At 54.1% G+C, this 24,906-nt stretch overlaps 1 protein-coding gene across 1 annotated transcript in view; it reads left to right on the top strand.

Annotated features, from left to right (window-relative positions):
* IGF1R (insulin like growth factor 1 receptor) overlaps positions 1-24,906 on the top strand; it is a 241,277-nt gene that overhangs the window by 198,667 nt on the left and 17,704 nt on the right. The window contains exons 4-13 of the mRNA XM_036277797.1: positions 1,013-1,161; positions 3,950-4,094; positions 13,983-14,197; positions 15,940-16,066; positions 17,699-17,937; positions 18,694-18,861; positions 19,052-19,256; positions 21,227-21,510; positions 22,508-22,644; positions 23,103-23,262. Coding sequence (XP_036133690.1) covers positions 1,013-1,161; positions 3,950-4,094; positions 13,983-14,197; positions 15,940-16,066; positions 17,699-17,937; positions 18,694-18,861; positions 19,052-19,256; positions 21,227-21,510; positions 22,508-22,644; positions 23,103-23,262 — 1,829 coding nt within the window. The remainder of the gene's footprint in view (positions 1-1,012; positions 1,162-3,949; positions 4,095-13,982; positions 14,198-15,939; positions 16,067-17,698; positions 17,938-18,693; positions 18,862-19,051; positions 19,257-21,226; positions 21,511-22,507; positions 22,645-23,102; positions 23,263-24,906) is intronic.

Here is a 24,906-nt window from a genome sequence, read left to right as displayed (position 1 = left end):
ACAAAGCACAACCCTGCATCCTTGCCTTAGATATGCAATAAAATTCCAGGGGGAACAGAAGACGTTAATGAAAAGATCCCTGACTTGACACCGTGGTCATGAATGTTTTTGACTTCATCTCCGTGAAGCTTAAAAGCTCATTGGGTGATCTTTTAGACTTCATGATGCACGCATAATGTCTCTCCAGCTCGCCGTCCTATTATTTACACCCCCCACAATGCTCTATCATTTATTGCGTTTGGAAATCAACTCAAAGGTTGATCCGTGCCCTGTGTTTCTGCAGCTGGACTGGCGTTTTGCACTGTTTCCTAAGCAATGGTAGGTTAGCAGGAGGAGCCAGTCCCTGACTGTTGGCGGCTCAGGAGAGCATTTGAAGTGGGAGCTCATTACAGACTAATGGAAGTCCCCTGCTTTTATTGTGTCTGCAGCGAAAACAACATTTGGATCAATTTACAAGTTTCTGCAAAACACTGTCAAATAATTTCAGTGGTGCTTTAGCAAGAATATAATGGATCTGGGCAATGCCACATGCCTGTTGGAACCCCTCGCCAAGCTTTACTGGGGCGCTGGCTGCGGGAGTCAGGTTCTTGTTAGTGGCAGAGACTCTGCTGTCCCTGTTGCCCTGTCTGACCCCCTGGTTGCACCAGGCAGGGGCTGCGACCTCAGACAGCAGCCTCGTGCTCCTTGGAAGCCCCCAGTGCTGTCTTTCCACGAGGTGGTCTCTCCCCCGTGGGACCAGCTGGCTCACCTTTGCCAGCCCCTGATACACACCCTTCACGGATACCTCACGTGTTTTGTCTGGAATAATCAGAGTGCTCTTCCTCTTGTTTGCAGTCTGTGTGGCTGATCCTGGGTGGGCTTGGGGATGAGTCACAGTGTGCCACTCGCACGCTTCCAAACAGTTGGTGTTTATAACGTGTGTGACGAGAATGAAAAGCCATCCTTGTGATTTTTCCAGTGCAAGGAGATGCTCTGACCTCCGTGTGTGTGGTTGGTTCTTTCTCGTCAACAGCATGTACTGCATCCCTTGCGAAGGTCCTTGCCCCAAGGTCTGTGAGGAAGAAAAGAAGACGAAGACGATTGATTCAGTGACTTCTGCTCAGATGCTCCAAGGCTGCACCATTTTCCGGGGCAACTTGCTCATTAACATCCGACGGGGCAGTAAGTATTCACCCCCCTGGAGGAGATAGCCGGAGCTTTTAGTTTTCTTGTGCTGATGCTTTTTCTACACGTCCATGACTCACCACTAAGATAGGGTTCTGGAAAAACAATGTGGTGCGTCAGCTTACGTTTGACGCCTCACCTTGGAGTTCCCCTCACAGATAAAACACCAGCTTGAAAGGCAGTCTGAGTTTTAGCCATTGGCCCCGAGTTTATCTCTGCAGAGGGTCCTCCCTCATCCTTCTTGGAGTTGCCTCTGACGCAGAGAGCTGCGTCCAGACACACAGTAACCCAGAGAGAAGGTGAATCAGCCATGTGACTCAGCAGCCTGCAGCGGTAGCCAAATCTACACAGCTTTCAGCCCAGATCTGTTTGGATCTGTTTGAGGAGACTGGGCAAAGGGGATAGTTAATGATATCACTTTTTTTTTTAAGTTTTTTTCTTTATTGATTTGAGAGAGAGAGAGGAAGGGGGAAAGAGAGAGAGAGAGAGAGAGATTGATGAGAGAGAACACTGATTGGCCGCCTCCTGCATGCCCCCCACTGGGGATCGGGCCCACAACCTGGGCATGTGCCCTGACCGGGAATCGAACCAGCGACCTCTTGGTGCAGGGTCGACGCTCAACCACTGAGCCACACTGGCCGGGCATATCACTTTAAAATGTTATTAAGTCTAAAGGAGTGGTTTATCTTTGGATTGATTTCTGAGAGTCGAAAAAATGTGTGTTGAACATTTTGGTGTTCCTGTTTCCCCTCCCCCCCCGACCCCCAATCCCCCTAGGGTGGGCATCATTGATGGCAGATGGCATTCCTGGTAGCTGCATTTGTGTGAAGTAGTTCCCATTGATTTATTCCGTGACATTTCATTCTGACCTTTGATTGACAAGGGCTCCTACCAATGGTGCCTTAAATTCTCCACACCAGGGCCACCTGTTCAAGGTCCCGGTGGTTTCATACGCTAGAATAAATGTAGCGAGAAGACCTTGAGGTTGAAGAGGAATTTTTTTTGTTTTTTCTAAATCCTTTTGTGAAGAAATTGCTGTTATAGTTTGAGGAAGGAAAAGGACTAGTTTATTTAGTCTATGAATTTACTTTTCCTTAATGCTATTTGTTAAAGGAGGGAGCTGTATTTTTATGGTTTAGAGATGGCAGAAACACATTTTGGCTTTGTTCTTTTGAATTTTTTGGTACCCCTTGGTTTTCCCGTGTTCAGTTCTTCACAACAGAGATAACTTTGTGTCTGCACAGCTGAGAGTTTTCTTACTACCCCCATGGTACTTCTGAAGTTTTATTTTTTGCTCTTACTAGATTTCTGAATTAAAAAAAAAAAATGTTTGCTTATCCCTAGAACATATCCTTTAAGTGCTTAAACCTGCTTTTTTTTTTTTAAATCCTCATCTGAGAATATTTTTCCATTGATTTTTTAGATAGCATAGAAGGGAGGGAGGGAAAGAGAGAAACATTGATGTGTGAGAGACATATCAATTGGTTGCCTCCAGCACTACCCCTACCAGGGCTGGGGATCAAATCTGCAACCCACATACATGCCCTCGACTGGGAATTGAACCCTCAGACTGATGCTCTAATGGTTGAGCCAAAGCGGCGAGAACCCCAAACCTGCTTTTTAAAGATACTTCTATCCTGATGATAAAAAATGTAATCCATGAATGAAGTCCACGGGGAAGTATAATTTCAGAAGGATGGGTACTCTCTGTGCCCAGTGGTGAAATGTGTCTCCAGTTTGCATCCAATGCAGGAGATCCGTCGGATTTAGGGTGATGGGCAATCCCTGGACAGGAAGTCCCCATCCGTGACTAGAGGCAGAACATCAGCCCCACGTTTAAAATTCAAGATCTTGTCCTTGAAACATCAACTGCCCACAGCTTCTAGTCTTTATGGCTGAATCTCTCCTTCACTTCTCTTGGGAAACCATGAAACTGCATTAAATGTGGTCACATGGTCCAGGACAGCGCCCTCACTTATTTATTTTGATCAATTCAATAGGACCTTTTAGCAAATTTGTCCATAAATCCTACCCAGTCAAACCCCGTTAATCGAGCAACACCCAGTTCACCCTAGAATTGTATTCTAATTTGGGTGTAAGTTGAGCTGAAGTTTATGTTTCTTATTTACCGTGAGAAAAAAGGCTCAAGATGAACGCAGACACACTGTTTATACATAGCATCATTCCCGTGTGCATTAGCCAGTCTTTTCCAACTATTTCCTTGTGGTGGAAGTAATGCATGGAGAACTTGGCTGTGCAGGAAGGATTTGGTTGTCAGCATCACCTGCGGGGTAGCCATCCCTGATGCCCAGGCACCCTTTCCGCAGTCCAGGGAAGGTGGCATCTGTCGGGGTGGACAGATCCTTGTCGCTTAGAAACGAGACCGGCGCCTGGCAGTCGGTAATGAGGCTGCGGGAAGCTTGTTTGTGTAGTGTTCCCGAGCCTGCGTTGACGGCGTGTATTAAAAGCCGTTCCCCAGACGTGTTGGCCTTGGCTAATTGGCAGTCTGGTATTTACGGTTGTACATGCTGTTCATCGGCCCGGGGGGTTGCAGCGTCCCGCCTTCTGGAGAAGCACCCCCACCCCGGGGGGCCCGTCCAGGAGAGATGCTTGAAAGGCAGGCCAAGGGAAGCAGTTTTTGACAAGGGACAGTGCTCCTGTGAGGACAGCCTGAGCATCTCAGTGTCCCCCCCGACGTGGCCTGGCCTGGGGTCGCTCTCCACACCTGTCAGTGTGCCCCCCTGTGCTGAGTGTGCGCTCCTAACGGGGTCCCCTCTCCCTGCAGATAATATCGCCTCGGAGCTGGAGAACTTCATGGGGCTCATCGAGGTGGTCACGGGCTACGTGAAGATCCGCCACTCCCACGCCCTGGTCTCGCTGTCCTTCCTCAAAAACCTGCGGCAGATCTTGGGGGAGGAGCAGCTCGAGGGGTAAGTGGTGCACGCGTGGAAGTAGATGTGACAAAGGTAAGAGCCCTTTCTCATAAGAAGGGGAAAGGAAGACGCGATGGTAAGAGGGATGCTCCCCGAGAGACGCTCTGTCTCCTCACGTCGACGTTCCTGAAGTCACGAGTCCCTTTCCTTGGGGTGCTGCTGGTTTGGAAAACTTGTGACCGGACAGACTGCAGTTGCCAGTCTGAGTGTCCATCAGCGTGAGCCTTCCCCGCCTCGGGGGCTGTGCCCGGCCGCAGGAAAGCCAGGCCGGTCTGTGAAGCCTGGAGGAACCGAAGAGATTGGGAGGAGTAGGAACAGGGCGCTGGGTTATAAGAAATCTTGATTCGCAAAATTGTTTTCCTTGATCCCCTTCGAGGATGTATGCCGTGGATAGAACTGTTTGCCTTCTGCAAAGAGGTGCTTTGTGAGGGGTTCAAAGTAGTCAGGGGCTTTGCATCACAGGGTCGGTGGAAGCTGGTGCTCGCCCTGGCCGGTGGCTCAGCTGGTGCGAGTGTTGTCCGTGCACCTAAAGGTTGCAGGTTCAATCCCCGCTCAGGGCGCTTCTAGGAGGCAATCGATCGATGTTTCTCTCTCTGTCTCTCTCTCTTTTCCTCTCTCTAAAATCATTTAAAACATATTCTTGGGTAAGGATGAAAATATAAAAGTTTAAAAAAGCCCTGGCCGGTTTGCTCAGCGGTTAGAGCATCCACCTGTGGTCCGGAGAGACCCGGGTTCGGTTCCCGCTAAGGGCATGTACCTCGGTTGCAGTTTGTCCCCGGCCCTGGTTGGTCGTGCGGGTGGCAGCCACTCGATGTGTCCCTCTCACATCGATGTTTCCCTCTCTCTCTCTCTTCCTCTCTCTCCCTCCCACTCTATCTGTGCAAAAAATGGAAAAATGTCCTCGGGTGAGGATAAAAAAATATATATATATATATATATATATATATATATATATATATATATATATAAAGCTGTTGCTTATAGCATCCACAGCTACATTGCAGCAGTTTCTTGTGTGTACCTTTGCACATAGACTTCTGTCTCCACGCTCCAGCCAGGCCGTAAGCTAACACTTTGAAACAAAAGGAGCCGTCCGTGAATGCGTGAATTCCTTCCAAAGAGAATTTGGGGAAATAATTTAGGAAAGCAAGAGGTGGGAAGGTCATGGGAAAGGCTGTTCTCAGTGATGTCCTTCCCTGGCTGGATGAAATGACTGCTTAAGGGTTTCTCAGACTAACTCTTGGACGGTCTTAAATTCTTAAAATTCCATCGCCGGACACAGCTCAAGGGAGGGGGCCGCTCCTCATGGCCTCCTTCAAACGCACACGCCCCTCCCCAAGGGGAACGTGGACTCTTTAGGAAAATGTCTTCGTCCTTGCAGATCCAAGGAGGCTGCCCCTGTGCCCAGCCCAGAGTGGCCCATGCCGCTTGGTCGTGGTGGTTTGTCATATTCCATTTGAAAGTGAATTTTAGCACAGATTTTTCCTCCCCAAACAGGTTCATGTTTCTGGAATCCCCAGTGCTGGGGAGCACTTTTTCTTTTTCCTTTAAATCCTCACCCAAGGATGTATTTTTAGAGAGAGGAAGGGAGAGAGAGAGAGAGAGAGAGAGAAACATCGATGTGAGAGAGAAGCATGAGTCGGTTGCCTCCCAGATGCACCCTGATCAGGATCCAAACCTGCCCTGACTGGGAATTGAACCCGCAACATTTTGGTGTACAGGATGGAGCTCCAGTCAACCAAGCCACCCGGCCAGGGCAATGAGCACTTTTTCTTAGGCATCCTGGTATCCCCAAGTTTTCCTGCTGCTGAAGGGTACGCATGTTTCCCCAGGCTGAGCACATGATAGACAGAGAGAGCTAAGTGTTTCGTTAACTTTTATTACGAATTATGACCTGAGGTGATTTACCTTTTAGTTGGGTGTTAACTAAAAGTATGACGCACTTGTCCGGCCGATGTGGCTCAGTGGTTGAGCATGGACCCATGCACCAAGAGGCCGCCAGTTCGATTCCAGGTCAGGGCACATGCCCAGGTTGTGGGCCCGATCCCCAGTGGGGGGCATGCAGGAGGCAGCCAATCGATGTTCTCATTGATATTTCTCTCTCTCTCTCCTCCTCACTTCTTCTCTCTCTAAAATCAATAAAGGGAAAAAAAATTATGACGCACTTAAATGTACCTGCAAACTAAACTCTGGTTTTTATATGCAAGAATATTCATGTATGTCTCATTTTCTGGAACTTGTATAAAGCATGAAGTCCCAGTAGAGTCTTGTTTTGTTTTTTAACCCTCACCCGAGGATACTTTTTCCATTGATACTTTTTTCAGATAGAGTGGGAGGAAGGGAGAGAGAGAGAGAGATGGTGAAAGAGAGAGAAAAAGAGAGAGAGAGAGAGAGAGAGAGAGAGACATAGATTGGTTGCCTCCCACACACCAGGACCAGGGATCAAACCTGCAACCGAGGTACGTGCCCTTGACTGGAAATCGAACTCACAACAATTTGGTCCGTGGGCCAATGCTCTAACCATTGAGCCAAACCAGCCAGGGCCTCAGTGGAGTCTTATTAAGGGCGCATGTCATTACTCAGGTGTTTGGGACGCTTCCAAGCTCAGGTAAGCTTTGGGCCCCTGCCCTGTGTTAGCGTTTCAGGTGACAGAGGAGAGTGGATGGACCTCAGTTTTTCACAACCTGCTGTTGATCAATAGCCCTGTGGCCTGAGCATGCTGGGTTTCCAGCCTTTTATCTCTGGGTTCTGCTTCGTGGGGGGTCCCTCTTCAGTGCGGGCCCTGGAGAACCCTGCCTCTTGTGACGGGAGCTGGGTTCTTTCCTTTGCTGTCCCCACCGCAGCCTACCAGGCATCCTCCCCGTCATGACTCCCGGAGCCATGTCTGGGTCAGGCCTGAGCAGGAGCAACAGCTCGGTTCTTTATTTCTCCTCCCTGGGCTTAGGAGGAGAGTCGAGTCGGGGAGAGCGAAGGGAGCAAGGGAAACAGTCAGTAGACTAGTGCAAGGCGGGACTTGCCAGATGTCGTGAGGGTAAGAAAAGGAGTCAGCTATCAGACTGAGAAGATCAGACAGGCTTCCTAGAAGATGTGGCATTTCAGACGGGCCCTGCGGGGTTTCCAGAGACATTCGGAAAGTGGAGGTGACGAAAAGCAGTTCAGGACGGGGCAGCCGGAGCGAAGGCAGCGAGTCGGGGCATCCTGGGACCTGTCTGGCAGATGCAGCCGGAGAGGCAGGTGGTGTCGGGATTACGTAAGGTGCTACGCGCCCAGGTGTGGGGCTGTGACTGAGGGAGGCGATGGAAGGTGGTTAGGGGAGCATTTAGCAGCGCGGTCTGGATCGAATTTCTGGACATTTCATTTCTGTGTACTTTTGGCTGAATTCCGTATACTTTTGGTTGAAGCCAACATTAGCTTTTATCCCAGTGATTCCCCAAGTTTGCTACGGGTCAGAACCACCTGGCGGGCTTTTAATAAAAGCCTGATACCCAAGTTGGACTCACCCCCGTTCAATCAAAACATGTGGGGATGGGATGCAGGTGTCATTGCTTTTCTAAGGATTTCAAAGTAATTCCAACGTGCAGCAAAGCTGGGCCTGTTATTTCTCATGTGCATGACCCCAAAGTACTTTCTTTCTTTTTAAAAAAAATTTTTTTCTTTATTGATTTTAGAGAGAGAGGAAGGGGGAGGGAGAGATAGAAACATCGATGAGCAAGAACATCGATTGGCTGCCTTCTGCATGCCCCCCACTGGGATCGGGCCCACAACCTGGGCATGTGCCCTGACCGGGAATCGAACCGGTGACCTCTTGGTGCATGGGTGTGACGCTCACCACTGAGCACACCGGCCAGGCGCACTTTCATTTTTGTTCCTAAACATTTTCTCATCGCACTGGTGCCTTGAAGGACAGTTTTTCTTGACCCCTCTCTTAGCCAGTGAGAACCCACACAAGCGCTTTCATTGGGTTCGATGGGAAGAAAGTGTCGCCGTTCGTTTTGGAGGTGAGCAGACAAGGTCACGCGGCCGAGCTCTGCATGTCTGATAGCCACGTCTTTCTGCGTGGAACTGAGGTCTGCCTCCAAGGTCTCCTGAGCAGCCAGACCTCTGAGTGAAGCCCAGAGGTGAAACTGGAGCATCGTACCTGGAGCAGAATTAGTCTGCACTCAGAGGGGGCTGATTTGCAGGCTGGTGACAGTTGTAGGAGGATCCCATCAGAGCAGACAGCGGGGTGGTCGGTAAGAGAATGGGGCCCAGGCGGCATCGGGCCGTCCTCCGTTTGTCCAGACGAGCTCGGGGGCAGGGTTTCCTTGGGGACATCACTCACTCTGCGTCTCTAGAGTAATAACCTCGGCCATGAAGGAAATCAAGGCTTTTCTGCTGCGTATGAAAGAAACATTTCATAACACACACAAGATCTCTGTCAAATGGCTCATTGTTAAGCCCTTGGATAGAAAGAGGATGTTACTGTTGTCTGGGTGACTCCTCCTCCTGCACAGCCCTGTTTTCTGACGGCGTCAGATAAGTAAGGAGTTACAGTTTCAGATGTTGTTGCCCCTGAGGTTTGTTGCCCCGGAAAGAATAGGAGCAGGTGGAGATTCTCGGGTGCCTTCAGACGTTTCTGTGCCCGTGTTGCCACCGCTTGACTGTAACACCTGGTCCTTCCTGTGACCTTCGTGCAACTCAAAGGTGAGGTTGCAGCCGGGCTGCACCCTGAATCTGCTCTGGGACCATGTGACTCAGCAGTTCGAGGCCCTCCCCAGCAGCGACCCAGGCAAAAGCAAGCATGCCCACGCAGGACGCGTGTGGTGCTCACAGAGGTGTGCACTGTATGGCAGGCCGCAGGGACTGAGCCCCTCCGGCCACAAGGGACTGTCGGCGTGGTAGGAGCATGTGGCCCTGCCCAGTGGGGAAGGTCGTACAGCTATACAAACTTCCAGAAACTCGTGACTCTTACGTTTATAATGGACCAACTCGGGGGAGGTAAATCATACCTCAGTAAAGCTATTTAAAAACAATCAAAGAGCCCTGGCCAGTTTGCTCAGCGGTTAGAGCGTCGGCCCGTGGACTGGAGAGTCCTGGGTTTGATTCCTGCTAAGGGCACGTACCTCGGTTGCAGTTTGTCCCCGGCCCCGGTTGGGGTCATGTGGGTGGCAACCAGTCGATGTGTCTCTCTCACATCGATGTTTTTCTCTCTCTCTTCCTCCCTCTCCCCCTCCCACTCTATCTGAAGATAAATGCAAAATGTCCTCCGGTGAGGATTACAAAAAAAAAAAAAAAAGCACGCAAAGAGGAAACATTTCCCAAATATCTGTTTGTGCCCGGTGCCACTCAGATGTAAATCCCGCCCTTGATGAGACTCCACAGTGGGCACAGAGACTGGCTCTGGGAGAGAGTTAGATTTCGATGTGGCCTAAAGCAGCCCTTGCTCATGGGTTGGAGGGAGCATCTGTGAAAAGGCCAAATCACGTCTCCATTGCTGGTTGCTGGGAGCTGGAGATAGCCCCCTGGGCTAGCTTCTGACGCCCCCTAGAGACAGCCGGAGAGAGGCCGTGGTTTCTCTGAGAAATGAAAGAGGGTGATCAGTGTGTATTGCAGTTTTTTTCCCATTTATCAGCAAACTGGGGAATATCCCTCCCTTCCTCTTTAGGCTGCAGGCTCAGCCTTTTGTCCCATCCGAGGAGAAGGCGAATAAATACTGTGCCCACAGTTGTTGCTTAGTAAGTGGTGCCGATGACGCTCCGACCCTGCTCTTTGGATTCCTAGAATTCAGTTCGCCGGACGCTGGTCCCAGGCTGTCTTCTAAATACTGTGCACATCCCCCTTTGGCTTCCTTTGCTTCCCGTCCTTCCTGCCCTTCATGGGAGCGGACGGCAGGTGGCGATGTTGAGAACTCGAGGTAAGACAGCCAAGACTGGAGCTGCAGAGGAAACAGTTGGTGTGTAATGTGTGCGAGGCCTTCCGGATGTCCCCAGGAGACAACCAGCCGCTCCCAGCCTACCTCGGGGGGTCTCCATTTGGCAGATGGGGCCTACCCCGGGACAGAAGGCCAGGAGCCAGGATACCAAGACAACAGGTCGTTGAATCAACAGGTCATCTCATTCAGCGTTGTTTCGTCATAACGGTGATGCAATGCTGTAGGAACTTCACCCGAAGATATTCGTCTTCCATTGACTTTTACAGAGAGTGGAAGGGAGGGAAGGAGAGAGAGAGAGAGAGAGAAACATCTATGGGAGAGAGACACATCGATTGGTTGCCTCGTGCATGACCCCAACTGGGCTAGGGATCGAACCTGCAACCCAGGCACACGCCCTCAACCAGAATTGAACCTGCAACCCTTCAGTCCTTGGGCCGACGCCCCAGCCACTGAACCAAACCGACCGGGGCAGGAATGTTAACTCTTGTTTATACAAAGTAGCCTGTGGTGGTGTCATTGGCTTTGTTATACGTCTTTTCGTTCAAAGTCACAGAAGCTGTGGTCAGTGTTAAGTGGGGATCTCGCATCCATAAAACCCAGGCATGTTGGGGCTGTGTAAACTCCAGAAAAATCAAGAAATACCTTAATGTTTCAAAGTAGTCTTTGAACGCAAAGGCGGTGAGCTTAGAAACAATTAGGAAACCACTCTTACTGAGTAAGTGACTGAGCACCTGTTTCCTTTAGGAAATAGTGAAAATCTGTGTGTGTGTGCGCGTGCGCGTGTTTGTGTATGTGTGTGTGCGCCTGTTACAGATATGCAGACAAGTCTCTGTCTTTACCATCTCCTAATTCTCCTCTGATCATGGGAGGGGTTGGGGGGAAGTGGGGCCCCGAGGAGGGGCTGAAAAACAAGGACAGTATTGACAGGCAGCTCAAGAATGGCTTGATTATCATTTTGACAAGGGTCTGCGTTTTATTATTCTGTCCCTTACACTGGCTTTGTGATGCCTGGTGTTTATTGATACTGGTCTCCTGGCCCCCAGCCTTCTCCGTGTTGTAGAACATGTTTGTGTTTACTGTGAAAAGATCATCTTGCTTTTCAAAGTGATTAATCACACGCACAGAATTTCCGTGTGCCTGCCACTCACCTGTCAAACTCCTGATTCCGAATTCACGCTGTCTCCCGCGGGAGAAGCGTGCTTTGTTGAGAAGGTGTTCAGTGCAAGTCTGCTCCCTGCCAGTGAAATCGGCTCACTGAGAAGAAGCCTCTTCTTGGGTTGAGACAGCAGTTGGAGCTGATCAGCGGGCCCACAGGCCACAGGTTTCTGGGCCAAGAAGGAGATTTGGTCCCGTGTGGCTCGCTCAGGAACCTGGGAGCAGCATGGCATGGTGGATTAGTGATGACACTGCTGTGTCCTTCAGACCTAAGAATACTCTGTGGGCAAGAACGGGCCAGAATAGGAGGCATCCGTTTCTACCTGTCCACCCCTCCTCAGTTCTGCCAATGACTTCATGAGTACCTCTGCCGTCCAGCAGTGTCCTTGTACCTGGCAGAGAGGGAGAGGGTGGGGACTGTCCCGAGGAATGGCACATGTCACCTGTCCATGTCCCGGCGCTTTCCACCTGTAATCATGGCCTCTGTTGCCTGGCCCACCTCCAGATTCATTTAGGCAAAGCCTTACGTTCTTTTCCAGCAAGAACGTGAGTCAGGGAGTGAGCTTGGGAGTGAGCTCCTGCAGGAGGGAAGGGATCGGCGATCGTGAATGTGTCAGCCGCCTCAAGGTTGGTTTGGGGAGCCTGGCTTGGTTTCGGAGGCACTACCTTTGGCCTCACTTGGCTGGCTGAGCCCCTGTGCAGCAGGACTCCCACCCACGCCCCACAGCATGGGTGCAAGAGGACCCAGGGCTCACGAAGGGACCCAGGGCTCACGGAGGGACCCAGGGCTCACGGAGGGACCCAGAGTTCACGGAGGGACCCAGGGCTCACGGAGGGACCCAGAGCTCACTGAAGGACCCAGAGTTCACGGAGGGACCCAGGGCTCACGGAGGGACCCAGGGCTCACGGAGGGACCCAGAGCTCACTGAAGGACCCAGAGTTCACGGAGGGACCCAGGACTCACGGAGGGACCCAGGGCTCACGGAGGGACCCAGAGTTCACGGAGGGACCCAGGGCTCACGGAGGGACCCAGGGCTCACGGAGGGACCCAGAGCTCACTGAAGGACCCAGAGTTCACGGAGGGACCCAGGGCTCACGGAGGGACCCAGGGCTCACGGAGGGACCCAGAGCTCACGGAGGGACCCAGGGCTCACGGAGGGACCCAGGGCTCACGGAGGGACCCAGGGCTCACGGAGGGATGGGCTTCAGGCTGGGGGGTGGACTACGCCTTCAATCTGCGGCTTCTCCTGGGCGTTGGGGTCTTGGACACTGCACACCAGCAGGAGCTCACCCCCGTGTTGTCCTATGTGCGAGGAAGCAGGGCTACAGAAAGCAGTAAGTGACTTGCCGGTGGCCAGGCAGCTCATTAATGACACTCTTGTCCTGGATCCCTGTCTCTGAACTCCCTCGTGAGTCCCCGGGGAAATGTCGCACGTCCGCCTGACTGTGCTGCAAGTATAACCTTTGCTTTTCTGCAAACGAGTGAGACAGGCTGAGGCTGACCAGGCGGTGGAGTCCCGGTGAGGGTGTCAGTGAAGGACCTCCCCGGCACAGACGGGGGCCTGAGGACACAGCTCCCATGGCAGCAGCCGCCTTGGGCTCCTGTCCTGGTTCTGCCATGAGGACTGGGGTCCTCCTCCGCTGTTGGTCGGACCACAAGTGGACCTTAGAAATAGCTCAAAGTGCTGCACCGATTCCTAGACTCAATTTTCTATGAAGTGTGTGACTAAGCCCAGCAAGACACGGAGGCTGGGGAGGAGCAGGAGGTGAAGGGAAGGAGTTGATGTGGGGGGCGCACACCCTTCAGCACACAGGACTCAGATGGACAGCTGTGGCCCTGCCGGCCTGGTTTTCCAAGGGACCCAGGGGAAGAGGGGGTGCTGCAGGGATCTCTCTCCAGACTCCCTAGTGGTAGCTGTCTGCTACCCTGCCCAGTAAGACCTCTCTGGGTAGGCAGGGAGAGGTGTCGCCTGTGGTGCTGTCCCACACTCTTCCTGGGGCGGACAGTGGGTCTCTGCTTCTGCCTGCACGGGGTGCGGTGCGTCCTCCTGTGCTCCCCCATCTTCTCCAGGGACCGGAGCTGAGACTTTGCAGGGTGGGTTGAGCCTGGGGCAGCGAGCAGGTTCAGGGCCCGCCCACCACGGAGTCTGTCTCCTGTCTGAGTGAGGCTCAGTTCTGCCCCATCATAAGCTGCTGTCGGCGTGGATGGGATTTACCCTCAAGGATAACGGCGGACGTCCTCCAGCCAGGATGTAAGCCGTTCCGGTAGAGCAGCAGAGCATATCTGTTCTCCGGTGGACGGATTTGCAGCACACTGAATGAGCTCTGCACCGAGAGAAACCGCTGAAGGCATTTCTGGGGAATGATTCGAGAAACATCCTCAGGTGTGAGAAGCAATCTTTGCTGCCAGCAGAGGTCATGAAATTAGCATCTTGTCAATTTCTTCATTTTTTCATTGATTTTGGGCGGGGGAGAAACATCGATTTGTTGTTACACGTATTTATGCATTCATTGGTTGAATTTTCTATGTGCCCTGATGGGGATCGAACCCGCAACCTTGGCGCATCGGGACAGTGCTCTAACCACTGAGCTGCCCAGACAGGGCCAGTGTCTTGTCGATTTCAATATCGATTTTAATATGCGGTCCTTGAGTCCTGATGCTGCCATTGTCAATGGTGATTGTTCGTTCTGACAGCCATCCGTGACTGAGCCCGCCTTGGCGAGGGCGCGCACGCTGGGCCCGCGTGGCCAGGAGGCCCTGTGGGCGACACTGGGCGGCTGCGGAGGGCGGGTGCTGACGCTGGCTTCTGTCATTGCAGGAATTACTCCTTCTACGTCCTCGACAACCAGAATCTGCAGCAGCTCTGGGACTGGGACCACCGCAACCTGACCATCAAGTCTGGGAAGATGTACTTTGCTTTCAACCCCAAGCTGTGTGTGTCTGAAATCTACCGCATGGAGGAAGTGACGGGGACCAAAGGACGCCAGAGCAAAGGGGACATAAATACGCGGAACAACGGGGAGAGAGCCTCCTGTGAGTGGACGCGGCGCCCCTGGGCCCAGCTGGTCACGTGACCCCTCTTCCCACCCAGAGGGTCCGTGTGTGGCCCCTCCTCCTTTCACTCGGGGGCGCGCGCTCCCCAGGGAGCCCTTTGCTCGTGCGCGTGCACTTCACCCTCAGCAGGGGGCAGATTCTGATGGTTCTATTTGTGGGTTTGGCTGGGCATCCCCAGGAGTGTGCTGAGCGCTGAGAAACTCTAACGCAGCGCTTGCTGAACACACGGAGTCTGATGTCTCTCCACGCACGGCGGTCCGTTAGTTCATTTTTCAACAAGGGGCTGGTCCTCTCCTTCTCAACCACCCTGCATATACAAGGAAAGCTGTGGTTCTGTTCGGCCGGGTGGGGTTATAAAAGGAGGTGGGCTTTCCCCCATCAACTTTTAATCCGGGAAGGGTATTAAAGAAAACAAGTCATGTATACGATCGGGGGGATTTGCACTCGTGTGTGCACACGCATTTACACACAGGGTGTGCACTTGCATTTCACTCGTGTGCACACATTCACACACGTGTGCGCACATATTCACACGTGTGCATACATGCATTTGTACTCACATGTGTGCACACACCTTTGCACTCACGCGTGTGCACACACTCATTCGCACTCACGAGTGCACACACATTCACACGTGTGCATACATGCATTTGTACTCACATGTGTGCACACACTCACCTTTGCACTCACCCGGGTGTGCACATTTGCAGAGGGAGCAGGGTCCGGGGACCGCCCAGCATCTGACTTAGGCTGTGCCGCTGGTGGCCGGACGTCCTGGCTGCGCTGGGGTTGCCGGGAGAGGTCCTAGGGCAGAGGAGGCGGAGAGCTGGAGGGTGCTGAGGCCCAGCACTGCCCCACTCGCGCTCCCCACCACGGCCCCCGCCACGTCCCGTTCACATCCTGGCAGACTGTGGACGTGTCGGAGTTTCTCAGCGTCCTCCCCTTAGACGCAGCCAGCCTGGCCCGGGGGATCACGGATACAGTAGCCCTTTACTGTCCTTTGGAAACAACATCATGTTTTCTCTCTGACATCTGAGCGGACCTACAGCCCTTCCCCCCGGGTCCCCACGTCTGTCCGGCAGACCCGTGGTGTCTCACTGCCCTGAGTGTGCCTGGGCCACAGGCAGACGGGGCGGTGGGGGAGCTCCGGGCTCCTGAGGGGCAGTCACCCTCATCCAAGTTGGAGTCTGTCCCCGGAGGGGCGAAGCAGGCCTTCGCTCTCAGGGCACAGACGGCTGTGCGCAGTGAGCCTGTTTTGTCAGCCCCTGATCCATTCCCTGCCACGTGTCCGCTGGCTGGGGGCCTGCACGGAGCTCCCGTGTCCCTCCAGGGCGACCCGAGTGTACACTAAGCAGCGTCCCTTGTGGCACCCCCGGCCTGTTACCTGTCAGCAGGCAGACGGGCCGTGGCATCTGAGAGGCAGCCCAGCGAGGGTCTGGCCTCCCTGTGTCTGGCCCTGGAGGGGCCACACTTGGGGACCAGCAGGAAGGCAAGAGGCCACTGCTCAGCCAAGGTCCCTCTTCAGGTTAAGGTCATGCCCAGGTTCACGTGTGCAGCGAGGACGGAGCCCCGGGCGCTCCATGTGCTGGAATCCGTTTGGGTGGAAACGAAGCCACCGCGAAGCCCAGAGGGGCGTAGTTCGCGCGCGCAGCCAGTGGGGCAGGGGGAAGCGGAGGACCGGGACGCTGCTGTCTGTCACTCACAGTGTACCTCTGCCCCAGGTGAGAGCGACGTCCTGCACTTCACCTCCACCAACACCTGGAAGAATCGCATCATCATCACATGGCACCGGTACCGGCCCCCGGACTACAGGGACCTCATCAGCTTCACCGTCTACTACAAGGAAGCGTGAGTCTCGCTGGGCGACGGCGGGACTTGGGGGGGGGGGGGGGGGACAGGCTTCGTGCTTTGCGCCCTCCCACACTGCCCCGTGACCTCTGTCCCTGCCGGTGACAGCTGCCACTGGGCACGCATTCGTTTCAATGGGTAGAGGTGTTTGGATAAAATCAATGCAAAGGGAAAAGCTGTTTTCCGGAGAATGAGGTCAGTCCCAGTATCCGTGCACTGGGATGGAGGGTGGGTTAATGTCATTTCAGTCTTGCTGCCCGCTGACCCCTGCTCCAGGGACACCCTGCAGGGTGCTCACTCCCTTCGAGGGGACCCCGGGCAGGTCCACCGACGTCCTGCCCTCCCTGTATCCACGCACCCTTCCCCAGTCACCAGCCCTCCAGCGAGAGAGGACAGTGGACAGCAAAGGTGCTGAACCTTTCGTGATGTCTCCCAAAACCTGCCGGGGCCCTTCTGGTGCCTTCAGCTGACATTGGCCTGACATTCTCCTGCCTAAGCAGCCGTGACTTATCCCTCCTGGTGGCAGCTCAGTCCCTCTGCCTTTCTTTTTTTTTCTAATTTAATTTAATTTTTTCAGATAGAGTGGGAGGGAGGGGAAGAGAGAGAGAGAGAGAGACAGAGAGAGACATCGATGTGAAAGAGACACATCGACTGGTTGCCTCCTGCACGACCCCAACCAGGACCAGGGATCAAACCGCAACAGAGATACGTGCCCTTGACCAGAATCGAACCCGCGACTCTTTGGTCCATGGGCCGACACTCTAACCTCGGAGCCACACCGGCCAGGGCGGTCCCTCTCCCCTTCTTTGTCTCCTGAACCCAGGTGGTTCCCGTCTCCTTAATCCCCGTCCCGGGCAGGGGCCATCTGCACGCCTAGGTCTGTTTCCTGGGGGCCTGGCATCCCCAGGGCTGGAACCAGACCCGCCAAGGGCAGTGTCTGCCCCCGTCCCCCTGCTGGAGCCGGGGTCACTAGCTGTCTCTGTAGACAAGGGTCACTCGTGGTCTTTCGTCGCGATGACAGGGAGGGTATGTTCACGTCTCTCTCATTAGCCTGTGGCCAGCGGCTGTCAGCCCTACATCTGTGCAAACACTGTTCCCTCTGACAGTCCCAGGCCTTGGCAGCATCAGCTGCTAATTTCACCAGAGCCCAGCTTGGTTTCTCAACAGTCTGCAAACGGACATTCAAGTTCTATACAGCACCTAAGCAATCAGAGTTGACTGTGAGCAAGTTCGATTTTGGAGGCTGTAGTTTAGAAGCGGTGTTTCTGTCGCGAAATCATTTTTCTCCAAAAGTTATTCTTCGTTAGTCGCTGAGGTTTGCATTCCATGGCACTGCTTGTTTTTCTTCTTAATGGTGAAAAAAATGCCATTTCGGAAAAGAGAATGGCTTTCGCGTGTTCTTACGGGGCGGCATTTTCAATCCCAATGACTACAGAACTGATTCTTCCTGGGGCCAAAGGTCCGGTTCTGTGGGAAGACCTGAGCCCCGTTGCTTAATTGTATTCGCACATAAAAACAATCGAACAGGTTATTTGTTTTATTTAGAGTCCCCACTGTGGACAGTGTGATGCTGGGCCCCTGGGGACGGTGTCTGCCGGACACAGGCTCTGAGCTGCGCCGATTGTCTTTCAGACCCTTCAAAAACGTCACCGAGTACGATGGCCAGGACGCCTGTGGCTCCAATAGCTGGAACATGGTGGACGTGGACCTGCCCTCCAACAAGGACATCGAGCCGGGCATCTTACTGCACGGGCTGAAGCCCTGGACGCAGTACGCTGTGTACGTGAAGGCCGTGACCCTCACCATGGTGGAGAATGACCACATCCGTGGGGCCAAGAGCGAGATCCTATACATTCGCACCAATGCTTCAGGTATCACAGACGGCCCATGGCCTCGGCCTGCTCATCTGCTGAAGCATGCTCCCTCTCTCTCTCTCTCTCTCTCTCGCTCTCTCTCTCTCGCTCTCGCTCTCGCTCTCCTCCTTCTCTCCAGCCGCTCTTCACTTCCCCCTTTCATTTGGGCTTCTTGCCATTTGATTTGGAGACTCAAGAATCTAGATGAGCCCTGGCCGGTTAGGCTCAGCGGTTGGAGCGTCGGTCTGTGGACCAAAGAGTCCCGGGTTTGATTCCGGCCAAGGGCACCTACCTCGGTTGCAGTTCGTCCCCAGCCCCGGTTGGGATCATGTGGGTGGCAGCCAATCGATGTGTCTCTCTCACATCGATGTTTCTCTCTCTTTCTCCCTCCCGCTCTGTCTGAAGATAGAAAAGTATCCTCAGGTGAGGATTAAAAAAGGAGAGAGCGTCTCAGATGAAATGCACAGCATCAGTTTTAGCGCTTGCTGGCGTGGGGTTGGAATGAGCTGTGGATTTGAAGTCATCCGTGCTCACCCTGGTGTGGCCCCAGCTCGGCAATGTCCGTTTCCGCGGGGACCCCCTGAGCACAGATGTCACACAGGGAGACGTGGGCGGTGACTGCCAAGCGAGGCTGGGTTTCCCTGGCGGTTCCGCCCCGCTGCTGCCTCCGCGCCCAGGCCTGCCTCGGGGCTTCGGGCCGGCTCGCACTGAGCGCCCGGCAGCCTGGATCGTGGGTCTGTCTGTTCTCTGAAGTGCCCTGTGTTTTCTCCCCAGTTCCGTCCATTCCCCTGGATGTGCTCTCGGCCTCGAACTCGTCCTCCCAGCTGATCGTGAAGTGGAACCCGCCCTCCCTGCCCAACGGCAACCTGAGCTACTACATCGTCAGGTGGCAGCGGCAGCCTCAGGACAGCTACTTGTACAGGCACAACTACTGCTCCAAAGGTACGGCTGCAGCCTGGGGATCGAGGGAGAGAGACACGGTGACGGGTAGCCTCCCTCACAGCCCTGACCAGGGCTGGGGACAAACCCCAGCTGAGGTCCATGCCCCGAAGGGACACAGAGCGGTGCCTGCACCTCCCCCGTCGTGGCGGTAGCCTGGCTCTCACGCCCACCCGCCTCTCTTTCCGTGCAGACAAAATCCCCATCCGGAAGTACGCGGACGGCACCATTGACATCGAGGAGGTGACCGAGAACCCCAAGACTGAAGTGTGCGGTGGGGAGAAGGGACCCTGCTGCGCTTGTCCCAAAACCGAGGCGGAGAAGCAGGCCGAGAAGGAGGAGGCGGAGTACCGCAAAGTCTTCGAGAACTTCCTGCATAACTCCATCTTCGTGCCCAGGTGCCGTGTCTTTGGGAAATGTGTCCAGGCCGGGGTCCTTGGGTGGGCTCTGTCGCTGTCTCTCTGCCCTGGTCATTATTATTTTTTTAAATCCTCACCTATCTTCAGATAGAGCAGGAGGGAGAGAGGGAGAGAGAAACATCGATGGGAGAGAGACACAGCGACTGGTAGCCTTCCTCACGACCCTGACCAGGGCTGGGGACGAACCACAGCTGAGGTCCATGCCCTTGGCTGGAATTGAACCCGTGATTCATTGGTCCACAGACCGATGCTCTAACCGCTGAGCCAAACCGGCCAGAGCTACCCTGGTTGTTTTAAGGTCAGCAGCCTACGGGCAGAACCAAGTCACATCAAGGAAGGAGAAGCATATTAGGGTATCGGTTGGGTCGCGTTGGGGTGGTGTTGGGACCACTGCAGGACAGGGGCAGCTGCCTCTCAGCCATATAACATCCTGCAGTGGGGAATGGCCCATGCGAGGTCCTGAGAATCGGGAAGTTTGAGGACTGGGAAAAAGCTCAAGGACATTTGAAAACTAGACCCCAGGGTTAGTGACTTCTCCAACATCCTAAGTAATTAATTAGCAGCGGACTCGGGACTTGGCCCTACACCAGAGCTCTCCCTTCCTGGCGCCGCTTCTCTGCCTGGGTCATCCCCCGCAGGCCGGCGGAGGTCCAGCTCGTGTTACTTCCTGTGGGGACAGTGCTTTCTGCAGGGGACTCCGTGAGCCCCGCAGACTGGCAGCCAGAGGCCCCTGTGCCCCAGGCCCCTGTTTCCCCCTTGTAGGTTTTTCACTTTGAGGTGCAGAAGGACCAGCGGGACACATGCTGAGTGTCCAGAACCGCGAGACACTTCCTGGGTGCGGGACTCCCTGTGGGGTCTTTGCTGCCTCCCCACCTGGGAGCTGAGGAGCGTTCCCACTGCCGGTCGTTCTGTCCCAGATGAGATTTGTTCCTTTGCCCCCACCGAGGGCCTATCCCAGGGCGAGCGACGCCAGCCGCAGGGTGCAGGGCACAGGGCCTGTTCCCACCGTTTCCTCGGCCGGCCCGAGGGTGCCACGTCTGTGTCTCGGTCATCACCTCACGTTCCGTTTGTTGGTCCCTGTAAATGCGCGGACCTGTAACAGGTCTGGGTGGACCCAAGCCCTTTTCCCCGTATCCACAGTCGTCAGAAGGCCCCTGCAGCTTCTTCGGACACCTCTCCTGCCCTTTTGGGTGGGGACAGTCTTCCCTCGGTGACTGTACGCACTTCCTCTCGCTGTCCTGGTTTTGGAGCTGTTGTTCCGAGCCCTACGCAAGTCCAGGACATTGCTCTGTCCCTCATGGGCAGGCACTTGGGGAGGACACAGGTGGTCACTGCTGGCTGGGAGGCAAAGCCAGGCTCGACAAGACCTCCAGGAGTGTGAGAAATATAGCCTCTAGGGCCTCAGCAAGGGGGCTCAGTGGGAACCTCAGGGGGTAGGGCTTGGGGTCCAAGCCAGAGCCCCCTGCTGGCGCCCTTAGTTTTTCTACAGTTAAGGGGGGGTCAATGAAGCCCCCCCACAGGTCTTTGACCCCCCCTTCCCCATCTCTCTGGTGCCAACACCACACACTTCAGTCACCTCCCCCAGTAAATCTTAGTGTGGCCAGCAGGTTGGTCGCCTTCAGTCTCAACCATAAGGTCTGCGAAGCAGGTGGCACATCTCCTGATTAAACTCAGGGTGCTGCCTCTCGGTAGCATGGAGAAACCGCGCTGGGAACAGGGAGGGGCGGCCGGTCTGTGTGCCACCTCAGGTTCGCAAAGAAGAGAGAGCCAAGTAAATAGTGAAGAAGGAAATCCCTGTGTTATCCTCCTGTTGGCTCTTCGCCAAGGGGGCTGAATCGCTCCTTTTATTCCGAGGTTAAGATTTTTCTTTCTCTCCGCCCCTCTGACCCGAGTCGTTGACGAGGTGGCGAGGTGGACGCATGTGCGAGACCTCTGTCTCTTCCCTGCAGACCTGAAAGGAAGCGGAGGGACGTCATGCAGATCGCCAACACCACCATGTCCACCCGGAGCAGGAACAGCACGGCGGCTGACATCTACAATGTCACGGACCTCGAGGAGCTGGAGACGGAGTACCCTTTCTTCGAGAGCCGGGTGGACAACAAAGAGAGAACTGTCATCTCTAACCTCCGGCCTTTCACTCTGTACCGCATCGACATCCACAGCTGTAACCACGAGGCCGAGAAGCTGGGCTGCAGCGCCTCCAACTTTGTCTTTGCGAGAACCATGCCTGCAGGTATGGTGTAATCCAGCTGTAGGTGCTGCCGACTCCCTGGTTAGTAGAGGACAGGTGCTCCTCTGGAGGCAGCCAGGTAGACCAGCAGCCCAGGGAGTGAGGTGCACTTGGAGTGACATTGCTCCCATCCCAGAATGTACTCAAGAGCCAGGAGCTAGCTTCAAGGCTAACTCTCCTCCTTCGTGGTTCATAGCATGCATTTCCATGGCCCTTTGTCCATTTGTGCATGGGTACATGTGCCCGGGCCCTCCTGCGTTCCCACAGGCCCAGTGAAATCCCCAGTGAGTTGCCTTGACCCAGAGAGACCATCACTCCTCAAGGTCGCCTCCTGGAGCAGCCTTCAGTCCTGCTTGTTTGGTCTTCACCAGCCCCTTGTAGGTTAGAAGCTGCCTATAGCTCAGACAGCCGTCCACCCATCTTGAAGAGTGGGTGAACCGCCTAGTCCCCTTTCCTGCTGGAGGCGGCAGGAGGTGACTGAGGCTGGCATCTTGAGTTACAGGTCTTCACCTTGAGTTACGGGTCTTCACCTTGAGTTACGGGTCTTCACCTACAGTTACGGGTCTTCACCTTGAGTTACGGGTCTTCACCTTGAGTTACGGGTCTTCACCTACAGTTGCGGGTCTTCATCTTAAGTTACAGGTCTTCATCTTGAGTTAGGGGTCTTCACCTTGAGTTACGGGTCTTCACCTCCAGTTGCGGGTCTTCACCTTGAGTTACAGGTCTTCATCTTGAGTTACGGGTCTTCACCTTGAGTTACAGGTCTTCACCTACAGTTGTGGGTCTTCACCTTGAGTTACAGGTCTTCACCTTGAGTTACGGGTCTTCACATTCTCCTAGTCCACACCTCTGCTGCGTGTGAGCAGCCAGGTCCCAGGGACTCTGCGTGGTCCCCGTCCTTAGTGCTGGATGGGGGAGGTTTCTCGTCAGTGAGCCTCGAGTTGGTAGCCCTCCCGGGGAACCAGATCCAACTTCATTGTGTGTTGATATTATTACACAGAAGGAGCAGATGACATTCCTGGGCCGGTGACCTGGGAGCCAAGGCCTGAAAACTCCATCTTTTTAAAGTGGTCGGAACCTGAGAACCCCAATGGACTGATTCTTATGTATGAGATAAAATATGGATCGCAGGTCGAGGTAAGACGGGGCAGCGGTCCATGTCTGGGGTGTCTCCGTTGCAATCGGGAGCATAGGTTACAGTACAGCACAGGCCACCTCCTGGGTAGCTTGACTTCAGTAAAACAGGGGCTGGGTTGGTGCGGGTTGAGGTCCGCCTGCCAGTTCTGCATCTTTGAGACGTGCATGGACTATTCAAGGAGCAGGGCTTGTCACCCTTGAGAAATGCTCCCGTTGCACAAATCGACCTTTCGGCATAGTCTAGATTGGTCTTAATAACTTATCTTTCAGGAGCTCTTTTTGGTTGGTTAAAACTTGGGCATGCTGCAAGTTCCCGGAAGACTGCTCTTTAAGAGTTGGTTTCTTCCCTTTTATTGCAAACCGGGGTCACTGTCAGGTGGGGGCTGAGAGACTGGGCAGCGACAGGCACCGTTCCTCGAGTGTTTGTGGGAAATGGACACATCTGTTTTGCTCCTCAGGACCAGCGGGAATGTGTGTCCAGGCAGGACTACAGGAAGTACGGAGGGGCCAGGCTGAACCGCCTCAACCCGGGCAACTACACAGCCCGGATCCAGGCCACGTCTCTGTCTGGGAACGGGTCATGGACGGAGCCTGTGTTCTTCTACGTCCAGGCCAAAAGTAAGGCTTGTGGAGGGAGTCGCTGGTAAACTACAGCAGCGTGGGCCAGGGCTGGGGACACCTGGGTCGTCCTGGCTCCTTGGTGTTTTGATTCTCCACTGGAACTGAGTAGGCCAGCTCTCAGATGGGTTACACTCCTGCCAGCACCCCAAGCTCAGGCTGGGGAGCCACTGCACTTGGGGTCCCTACTGATCAGATGATTAGGTCTGAGCACCTCTTTGCGGGGAGACAGCAAGACGCCTCTGCTGTCAACTTGGTTTATGTCTAAAGCATTTTACAAAGTGTTGAATTGACCGTTCTGCTCCCTGCCTCCTCGGAAATGCTGGTTAGGGCTCAGAGTCAGGGCGTAGATTCCTAAAGGGGTGACAGAAGCCTGGGGGCCCTGTGCTGCAGGGCCAGGTGTCTGTGACACAGCCCCAGGCTGAGACTGTCCCCTGCACTGTCCGTCAGTGAAGCACAGCTGCACCCTGAGAGCCTGGCACTGGGTTCACACAGGGCTCACGTCTGCCAGTCCTGAGTCCATGCCCAAACCACCCACAAGGCCGAACTCTTAGAAAGCCGTTCTAGGCAAGCATTTCAGATTTTATTGTATTTTTTTATTTTATTTTATCCTCACCCGAGAACATTTTTTGTTCAGGTACAGTGGGAGGAAGAGAGAGAGAGAGAGAGAGAGAGAGAGAGAGAGAGAGAGAGAGAGAGAGAGAGAAATATCGATGTGAAAGGGACACATCGAGTGGCTGCCACCCGCACGACCGACCAGGGCCGGGGACAAACTGCAACCGAGGTACATGCCCTTAGCGGGAACCGAACCCGGGTCTCTCAGGACCGCAGGCTGATGCTCTAACCGCTGAGCCAAACCGGCCAGGGCTTATTGTATTTTTTTAAGATTTTTTTTTTTTTTTTTTTATTGATTGATTATTAGAGAGGAAGGGAAAGGGAGAGAGAGAGAAACATCGATGAGAGAGAAATATCCATTGGCTGCTTTCCATGCACAGGACAATGCCCAGCCAACTGAGCCACCCCAGCCAGGGCGGACTTTAGATTTTAAAACTGAGTTTTGTAAAATGTATAAACAGAATAAGGGCCCTATACTTGCTTGGCCAAGAAAGTTCAGTCTCTTATGTGGTGACATCCATGTTCCTTGTTAGTTCCACATTGCGTTTCCACAATTTCCTACCAGAAACCCAGTTTTTGAGTTTATTTCATGTTCAGAGAATGGGAGCGAATGTGGCATCACACTGCTTTGTGCTGCTTCTCCCCCGAGAAAGAGCGTCTGCCTTGCTTAGTGGTGCGACTTGGGACACGTGAGTCTGCTGGGCCGTGCCCACTGCCCTGGCCTTCCTGGTGCCCACACCCATGCTGCCCTGATCCGCTTTCACATTCAGGCTCAGCTGGCCCAGCAACCCACCCGACAGCTCCTGGTACTCCAAGATACGCCTGACATTGGAAAACCCCAGCATGTAGGGACACAGCAGGAGAATGATGGGGTACCTGACCTTGAGGCCTGGGTTCAGGTTTTACGGGTAACAGATGCTTATGCAGATAATTCTGTACACTAGCATCATCTCGGTTCTCCTGCTGTACGCTTCCCCTCTCTTGCCAGCCCCCCCCCGTGCCCCCCATTTCAGCGCCAGAACCTTCACA

The sequence above is a fragment of the Molossus molossus genome, unplaced genomic scaffold (genome assembly GCF_014108415.1).
Source record: "Molossus molossus isolate mMolMol1 unplaced genomic scaffold, mMolMol1.p scaffold_m16_p_24, whole genome shotgun sequence".
Lineage (NCBI taxonomy): Eukaryota > Metazoa > Chordata > Mammalia > Chiroptera > Molossidae > Molossus > Molossus molossus.
The sequence above is the reverse complement of the archived record's forward strand: the minus strand, read 5'-3'. Positions and strand labels throughout refer to the sequence as shown.